At 38.5% G+C, this 9,250-nt stretch overlaps 1 protein-coding gene across 1 annotated transcript; it reads left to right on the forward strand.

Annotated features, from left to right (window-relative positions):
* Positions 1–7,348: 7,348 nt before the first annotated feature.
* Positions 7,349–8,395, forward strand: LOC146563588 (chemerin-like receptor 1). The gene has a single exon (XM_085291043.1). It carries the CDS (start codon positions 7,349–7,351, stop codon positions 8,393–8,395), a length of 1,047 nt encoding a protein of 348 aa, XP_085147169.1.
* Positions 8,396–9,250: the final 855 nt, after the last annotated feature.

The raw sequence follows: 9,250 nt of genomic DNA on the forward strand, positions 1-9,250 counted from the left end.
GACGGATGCCAAACACAGTGGAGATCAAGTTTACCACTAGTGGTAGCAAGACGAACTGGTGAGGAGTGGCAGGCAGCGCTGGCTTAAAAGCCCTCCAGATGGAGGCCCGGAAATTGGAAGCAGGTTATTAGCTGGCCAACTCAACCCCAGGGAATGGGCAACAGGAACCTGGACCACACCCGACCAGACACTCCCACGGCATATGACACCACACTGCTCAAGGACCCTGGGTCCCTCAGACCAAAGTTAAGCAAATAAGACTGAAAGTGTGGGTTGTACCACTTCTCTTTCTCTGACCAGCTCTGCTGTGAACTATGCCTCAGTCCTACCAGCCTTCACAGCATCTCAGAAGAAGCATTACAGAGATGCACAAAGCTAACAAATCATTTCTAATGTTACGATTGTTCGTCAGGAAAAAAAATTCTACAAATGGACCAGTAACACTACATTGGTGAAATATAAATCAAAAGTAAAAACACAAACTTTGCTACCCACTAAAATCTTTGTTCATGTGTCACTGAGAAAGACCAGTAGGGGAACACCACAAAAGGAAACTCTGCTCTTGAAGGTAAATAAGTACAGTTTGAACAAAAATAGTTAAGTGTTTAAAGTATAAAGCTATGTAAATGGACTACTTATATACTATATTTATTTGTATCAAATCCAAATTACCAGTCATGGTGACGTCACCATAGAAAAATGTTTAAACAATTTATGAATTATTATCTTGAGGACCAGATAAATGTTAGAAAATGAATCAGCACATGAAACATTTACTTCAAACTATTAAGAATTTAAAATTCTGCACATCAGCTGGTTGGAATAGCTCGCAAACTATAAGCGGACATTATACACGTATAAAATCTCACATAGTTCACTCAGGGATTAATGAAATATTCTGATTCTGATTCATTCACATGTTAAGTTCTTTAGGCTCTGTTACTGTAACCCTCAACTGTGATATGAGTTTAGCATACCAGGGATATATTTCCTTTTCTCTAATATTGGCAGTCAGGATAAGCGGTCACATTAAGCTAGTTATTAATTTGCTAAGTTAACCTGGGGTTTCCCCTGGATGTTACATGAGTCAAATGAATTACAATTATAGATGTACCAGTGTACCAGGGTTTGTTCCAAAAAGTGTTCAGCTGCCAAATAGTGATTTCTGTTTGTTTTTATCTGTAATATATTTGCTTATATTCGTAGACTACTCAGCTGTATTTATTAAAGGGTTATGTAAAATTAAAAATACCTGTTTTGCAAGTATCTTCATGACTTGGTGTTTTTGTACATGCATTGTAAACAATCCCATCCGTGTTGGCCACTAAAAATATCTTTATCCTCCTAAGACCCAGCAATAAATTTTTGTCTTATCTCAGGGACATACGTCTGAAACTATCAAGAAGCATTTATGCAATCTATATGAGTAATGCTGTACTGTCAATGGGTCATCCTGGGCTTTCTATTTATGCCACATTTGTGGGGGTGTGGGCAAACAGACCACATGGACTTTCTTTTCAAAATGATGGGGATTGTAACTTCTATATTTTATGGCCACAATGTAGGTTAAGTGATACTTTTTTGCAGCTGTATATGATTATATCGCTGAAACTGTCTTTATCAATTCAATTTCAAATGCACTCAAACTGAAACTGCTTATTTATGTAGTATGAAAGGTGAAACCAGGACAGTGCTGCCCACAGTTCAAACAGGTGGTTGTCTAATTACATCACAAGGAAAACAAGAAAGCAGAGCACAAAAACCAGAGGAAGGGTCTCATTTATGAAGATAGCATGAACACCATACAGAAACTGGATTTAAATTGTTCTTTAGCATGAGGCATGAAAACAGGAAAAAGATGCACAACCATCAAACCAAATTACCTTTATGTCTCTGATTAGGGCAGAAATAATAAAGCCTGTTTGAGATAAGGCTGCCACCAAAAAAACAAAAAGCCGCCATAGAGGGAATGACAGACCACACTTCTTGTGGCAGCCTGAGCCCCCAGGACAATCCTGGGCAAAGACCCACACACAGCTGCTATAGCCAGGCAACTTTACAAGCAGACAGTTCAGTGAGCTGTCTGAAGCAATTCACTGCAAACAAATGCTGTGGGCAACTCCTGTGAGCAAAACACTATAAGTGAATACCACTGATAGAGCCCAAAAAAATAATCATGATATTCGGAAATCATATATTATATATTTTATTGGGTTCACTACTTATTTTGGAAAGTAAAAACCTCAGTGATTTAGAGGTTATTAAAATATGTTCAAGCTTGGCAAATTACTTATATATCACATAAATCATAACACACCACTATCACTTTTACTTACTTGAGAGATCAGATTGACACCAAAAATTGTGGAATTACATACCACTAACAGTTACTTTATTTTACACTCCCCTGATAACAGCAGACACACTGTCACACACCAGTAAGCCAAGAACAGTGACAAAGGTTTAATGGAAGACATAAACATTTATGCAGAGAAGGCAGTAAACAACCTGCCCACCAGCTGAAATTACTTCACACAGCTTAAGAAAAAACTTAATAAAGAGGACAGCATTTGTGCAAAGATCATATCATTGTGCCACTGAAGCTGGTCAGACTGTACCCAACTCACATTATGAGCAATGTTTTTAAGTGTCCTGTACTTTCAAATGCAACATTGTATCTGCTTAACAATATCAGCAAGCAAACAACCGTTATGCCATTTGTCATATAGTGCAAGTCAAAGATCCAGCTGCTGCATTTCCCAGGGAGAGAAAAGTGCAAGATAACTTCACCCAAAGATGGAGAAAGATGTAAGAAAGACAGGAGAACAGGGGTTATTTTGAAAGATAAGAACTCCTCAGTGACATGTGATAAAGTGGAAACTTAAAGTTTACATAAGTCCTCATTTTAAAATCATATTAGATCTGTATATGGTGTTATGTTTTTTTTTCATATTGTGAAACGCCTTGCAATACAAATTGAGGTGTATACTGCGTGCTCTTCAAAGTTTGCATGAAACTACTCAGCAGTTGTGGCAATTCTGAGCAAAATAAACAGGTTTGTGTGGATTACAATGTGAATTTTTTTTTATCATATAGTAAACAGATTCAGTTACTTTGCACACAAAAGCTGGTAGAAATGTATGCAGTATATGTAAAATCTGTACTTCTACTTAGGTAAAGAACGCTTATTCTTTGTGCACCTCTGGCACTGACTGAAAAATTACAATTTGTCTTGATGAGTTGAGAGATTTAGATGAGACGTGCACCAAAACAGTTGCGAATGTCTGTAGCAGTGAACCATGTAAGAAACTATAGCAGTATTCACGAGGGAAACAGAAAAACTTTAGACCCCATCAGCGCACGGACGTCAGAGGAATTTTCCATAGATGCACTATTTTCTGGAGAACTGATTAGCTAGTGGGCGGTGATTTCATAGCTATTCATCTTTTAACTTCAACATACACTGCCCCGGAGGAAGTTAGATTCCCAGCAAAAGTTACAGTGGTCAGTGGTAACGTAAGAAGTGAATGGCTTTATAAAGCTTAGCAGTGCGGGCTTCTGATCATCAAGACGGAGCACTGATTAGTTAATTAACAGACGGAAGATGAAGACATCGGGTATCTTGGGCTGCTGAGGTAAATACATTTCAATCACTTAAGTTTAAAAAAAGCTATCGAACTGAAAGAAGGGCATATCACACAAACGCGATTTGCATGATTAACAGAAGCAATTTACTGCAAATTGTGTTAGAATTAATTCTGAAAAAGCAAAACTTATTCTGTGTCTCTTGCGTTTGTGATAGTTGCTGTTATGAGTGTTCACTTATGTTTTTATGGATGGCTCAAAGCTGTGAGCGCACAGTCGTATCTTTGGCTCTTATCCGTAGACCTTCCTCACCATGGATTTTAGATAAGACCCTACATATTTATGAAACTTAATATTACAGGTATTTCTCTGAAACAGGACAGACTATAATTGAATTTGGAGCATCAGAGGGACAGGAAGAATCCCGATACCACAACTTTGTGGATCCACAACAAGATGTGGATCAGAAGAGGCACATCATTATCATATCTTTTGGGACTGCCCTAACTTAAAAAATTACTGGCTGGGAATCCATAAAACTTTGTGTGAGGTTTTTAAGATAAAATTTGACATCAATTTTGTAAATTTGTACTTGGGCTCGGTTGCTGGCTCGGTCCGGGGAGGGGACACAAAACTCTTACAAGCACTATTAGCAGCCAGCAAAAAATCAATAACCAGAAAGTGGTTAAATCCAACTCCGCCAACACTTGAGGATTGGTTTAATGTGGTTTTCGAAATATTTAAAATGGAAAAATTGACATTCTTTTTTAAAATTCGAAAAGACAAATTCTACAAAATATGGAATAAATGGATTAGCTTCGTGTCCCCCATCCACCCTGAATTTAGGTAAGACCAGCCCTGAATTGGTGTATCTCCCATGTATCGTACAATGTCAGGTTGACCATCAACTTCATAATATGTACCTAATGTAGTCTTTGTAAATAAGTTAAACATGCTGCAAACCACAACTTTGTATGCGTCGTGTACACGACGCATACAAAGTTGTGGTTGCTTCACAGACCGCCAATTTTCTTTTTTAGAGTGACCAGATGGTTTAGAGTCGTGCTTTTAGTCATATTTCTATGCAGCGATTATAACAAAATGAAAGCGCCTCTCCATTTTTTCTCTCGGCAGTGTGCGCACACAGAGTGAATTTCATTGACTTTTTCAATTCTTTCGGGTTTCCACTCCCAACACTGTTTTTTTTTTTTTTTTTTTGGGGGGGGGGGGTTCAAAATGAATATAAAATGTCAGAGACTGGGCCCTACGTAAATGCTCCGTTTGGAGCTCAAGCTCGGGACGTCTGCACCCATAAGCTGTCATAGTTGATTTGTCGGACAGTGTCGGACAAACTGCATTTAACGATGCGCAAAAACTCCAGCGTCTGTGGTAGTGATGTGCAATACCACTGATTTCCTTTACGATCTAAATTAATCTGAAGTAAAATTCAGTCTGCTATCGGCGAAACTGACCCGATACTGATACTTTGTACAAAAACGTAATGTGTTTGGAAAATCAAAATCAAAAGTATTATATTTCAAACTATACCTTCATAATAAATACAAGACATCTGAGTATTTGGTCTTATTGTTTAATTATGAGGAATATATAAAAGTAATGAACATGAAAATTCTCTATCTAAATTTAGAAAGATTCAATTAACAATCAACATCAAATGTGACTGATTAAAAATAATAGCTCTGAGAAACATTTTATAGATGCATGTTATTATCTATGTTATGCATGAAATATTTTGAGTTGTATTATTTTAAGCCAAAAATGTATTGCAAGTACGCTGTCTATATTAAAGATACCCAGTCTATATAATCCCCTTGAAATGCTCTACAATTTGAACAATGTATTTTAAAGGATGCGGGGAATTTCCCTCACTTTAACAAATAAACATAACCTAAGTGTATGTGAGTTCAAAAATTCAGCAACAATGCTACGCATCACCAACAGCTTCACACTTTCTCTCTCTGTACCTGGATAGTGCCTGCCTGCCTGCAGCACCAAACAAGTCCACAAGTGATGTTTGTGGAGCATCTGTCCCTCCCCTGATTCAGTTCAGCTTGTCATAAGTTCATCATCATATGTGTTATGATTTACTTTTGTTTGTGTTTGAAGAGGTGTATCTGAAAATTGTCCATTCAGACTCAATGTCCCCAGTCTCCTCCGTAATGCTCTTACAGCTCTGCCAGAAGTGGGAGTTGAAAGCTCGCAGACCGGGGTCTCTGTCATCATTCCCAATGCATTCTCACTCTATTTTCAGGGATGCTAGGTCTTTCCAGCATCCTCCCCAGCCACTTGATTTAACTCACCACCAGGTGGTTATCAGTTGACAGCTCAGCACCTCCACACCTGAGTGTCCAGAACATACGGCTGCAAATCTGATGACACGATTACAAAGTCAATCATCGACCTGTGGCCTAGAGTGTCCTGGTGCCATGTTCACTTATGGACACCCTTATGTTCGAACATGGTGTTTGTTATGGGTAACCTGTGGTTTGCACAGAAGTCCAGTAACAGAACACCACACAAGTTAAATTCTTGCAAGCCGTTCCTCCCAATCGCACCCCGTCATGGGACTCCAAGAAGGCCGGGTCATTTGGGCTATAAGCGCAGACAACAATCAGGATCCATTCCCAGACCTGAAGGTGCAGTGTACAAACCCTCTCTTCCACTTGGAAAAACCCCAATGTATGGCAGCAAGCCGAGCAGATACTAGGATAACCACCCCAGTCTGTCGCCTCTCGTTAAGGGCAACTCCAGACTGAGACAGAGTCCAGCCCCTCTCTAGGAGACTGGTTCCAGAGCCCAAGCCGTGCATTGAAGTGGGCCCGACTATAGAGCCGGTACCTCTCAACTTCGCACACCAACTCAGTGGGATTAAGGCTCCTTCCCCACCAGAGAGTTGACACTCCATGTCCCAATTGTTAGTCTTGGTAGCTGGGGTTCAGTCCACCAGGGTGTACACCTCTGGCCACTGTCGAGCACACTCTGCACCTGACCCTTAGAAAGACATCTATTTGATGAAATGTATTCCCTTATGAACTGTAATCCATTATCGTAAATTTAAATGTTACTAGGAAACGATCTGACAAAAGGAGGGTTTAAAGAAGTTACAGTTACAGTTAAATGTTAAGTTTCTATGTCATATGTCAGAAAAGGATCCAGAGTGATGTTAAAGCGGTGGGTGAGTTCTTTTACATTTTGAGAGAAACCAATTGGGTCTAATAATAGATTAAATGCCAGGCTGAAGCTGTCATTTTCAATACATGAATGAATAAAGCACATGAAGTTGACAGCATAAAATAAGGCATTATCTAAAAGGTTTTCATCGAATGGTTTACACAGATAAACTACAGAATAGCACCACTAGGTGTTGTATTAGGAAGTGATACTGTGCTGCAGAGAGAGACAAAAGATGAGAGAGTACATTAGATAACTTAACTGATTTTAATTGTTTACATCAACTCATGAATTGAAATCATCGCTGCTCTTCTTGAGGTTCTTTTGGGCTAATCAGTATTGTAATCTACATCCACTTTAGTACCTCAATCTAAACACTCAACATTATTTGTGTTGTTTTAGCAAAATATGTTTTAAGTGCTCATATCAACAGGATTCCTTTTCTTTGTAATTTGCATTTGACATAAAGTTGTGATGTAAGAGTAATTAGATTGAGTATAAAAACTAAAACTGACTTTAACATACATTAATACTGTTCTTTCTTTATGTTAATACCGCAGGTCTCAAGAAAATGATGGAGGTGACCAACAGTAACTCAACCAGCAACTCTTGCATTCACATCAGTACAACTACTCCTGAGATTCGAAAGTCTCTCATCACTGTGTCTATCATTTTTCACTTCCTGATATTTCTCCTTGGTGTGCTCGGGAATGGAGTGGTTATCTGGGTGACTGGGCTAAAGATGAAGAAAACAGTAAACACAGTTTGGTACCTCAACCTTGCTGTGGCCGACTTCATCTTTGTAGCATTTCTACCCCTCAATGTAATAAACCTTGCTTTAGACTTCCACTGGCCTTTTGGCAACTTCATGTGCAAGCTCAACACCATGGTACTTATTCTGAACATGTTTGCCAGTGTCTACATTCTGGTGGTGATTAGTGCAGACAGATGTGTGTCTGTGGTGTGGCCTGTCTGGGCTCAGAACAACCGAAATGTACGTAAGGCCTTGTTTGTGACTCTGGGTGTTTGGGGGGTGGCTTTGATGATCGGCTTTCCATATTCCATCATCATGGACACAGAGCAAGCGTGTGAGAATGAAAACAAAACTCTCTGCTTAAACAGCTACGCTATTTCTGATGACTATAATGCAGAATCTCCCAACATACTGCGACAATTTCGTTATCCACCGATTATCATCGCCCGCTTCCTTGTGCTTTTTGCAGTCCCATTCTCTATCATTGTCTCCTGTAATGCTGTAATAATCCATCATCTCAGAAGAAACCACACACTGGCAAGGAAATCAGGTCGCCCCTTTAAGATCATTGTTGCCATTATCATCACATTTTTTCTGTGCTGGTCTCCCATTTATATTATGGATCTAATTGTGCTGGCAAAAGAAATGGACACTTCAAGTGGTGTCATTGGGATCCCTTTGGCCACCAATTTGGCCTTTCTCAACAGCTGCCTAAATCCACTGCTGTATGTGTTTGTGGGCAAAGATTTTAAGAAAGAAGTCTGCAAATCCATTCTAGCTGCAATGGAGACTGCCTTCCAGGAAGAGGAGAAACGCTCTCAGAGTTATACTAAGTCAGTTAGCACAAATACAACTCAGCTTTGAAAACTGATGTGTAAGGCTGTTAATGACACAAAGAACCATAAGGAAACAATATTACTTCAGAGAAAATCTTTCTAGACCTGTGTTGTTTGAAATATGTGAAAAGGTTTAATAAATATTTATGCCCATTTCACTGATCTTACAATGTTAATTTAATGGAAATGGCTAATGTCATTTGTTTCTTAAGTCATACATTAAGTTTGCATTAAGTTTGTACCATTACAGAGCTGAAAGTGATTGTAAAAGGCCTGGAAAAAAAGAGCGAGTCAGTAATTTCAAAATAAGTATTACATATGTTTCTGTTTCCTGTTCATTTTACTGGTTCTTTTAACCTTTAACAAGTATGATTTGGTTAAGTGGAAAGTGACACTTTAAACACTATCAGTGAGTATAACGTATTTGGTCTGTATGTACATTTACAACAACACCATGTGAATAATTCGATTTTATGGTAATTATTTAGCATAACAGCTTATCTCCTATTAATGTACTGTATAAGATAAATGATATGATGTTACGTTTAACAAAACTGCAGCTTTGTATAATTATTTAGTCTTTAGTTTTATATAGGCATATTCTTATATACAAGTTAAATCAAATGCCATGTCTTCAGTTCCTCTCCTCACATGAATCTCTTCTTATATTTACATTTATTATAAAATATTTACTATTATATAGGACAGGGAGGTTGAACCAAAGTTTCTGGGTTCCAAGATTAACACTATGGCTGTGCTGTTGGGTACAATGAGACTAATACAGTCTGAGGAATTCAAGGAATTTTTTGTCTAAAGATAAACATTTAGTGTCCTAGTTACCATGGTGCTGGCTTAGAGTTTAGTCCTCTTTCTTTAGGTGTCT

The sequence above is a fragment of the Mchenga conophoros genome, linkage group LG11, assembly GCF_057382185.1.
Source record: "Mchenga conophoros isolate Kocher_MC1m ecotype Shallow Benthic linkage group LG11, M_conophoros_male_GT1.1, whole genome shotgun sequence".
NCBI lineage: Eukaryota > Metazoa > Chordata > Actinopteri > Cichliformes > Cichlidae > Mchenga > Mchenga conophoros.

What these genes read in the sequence shown, in the direction of transcription:
- LOC146563588 (XM_085291043.1), top strand. Translation starts at nt 7,349, where the DNA reads ATGATGGAGGTGACCAACAGTAACTCAACCAGCAACTCTTGCATTCAC.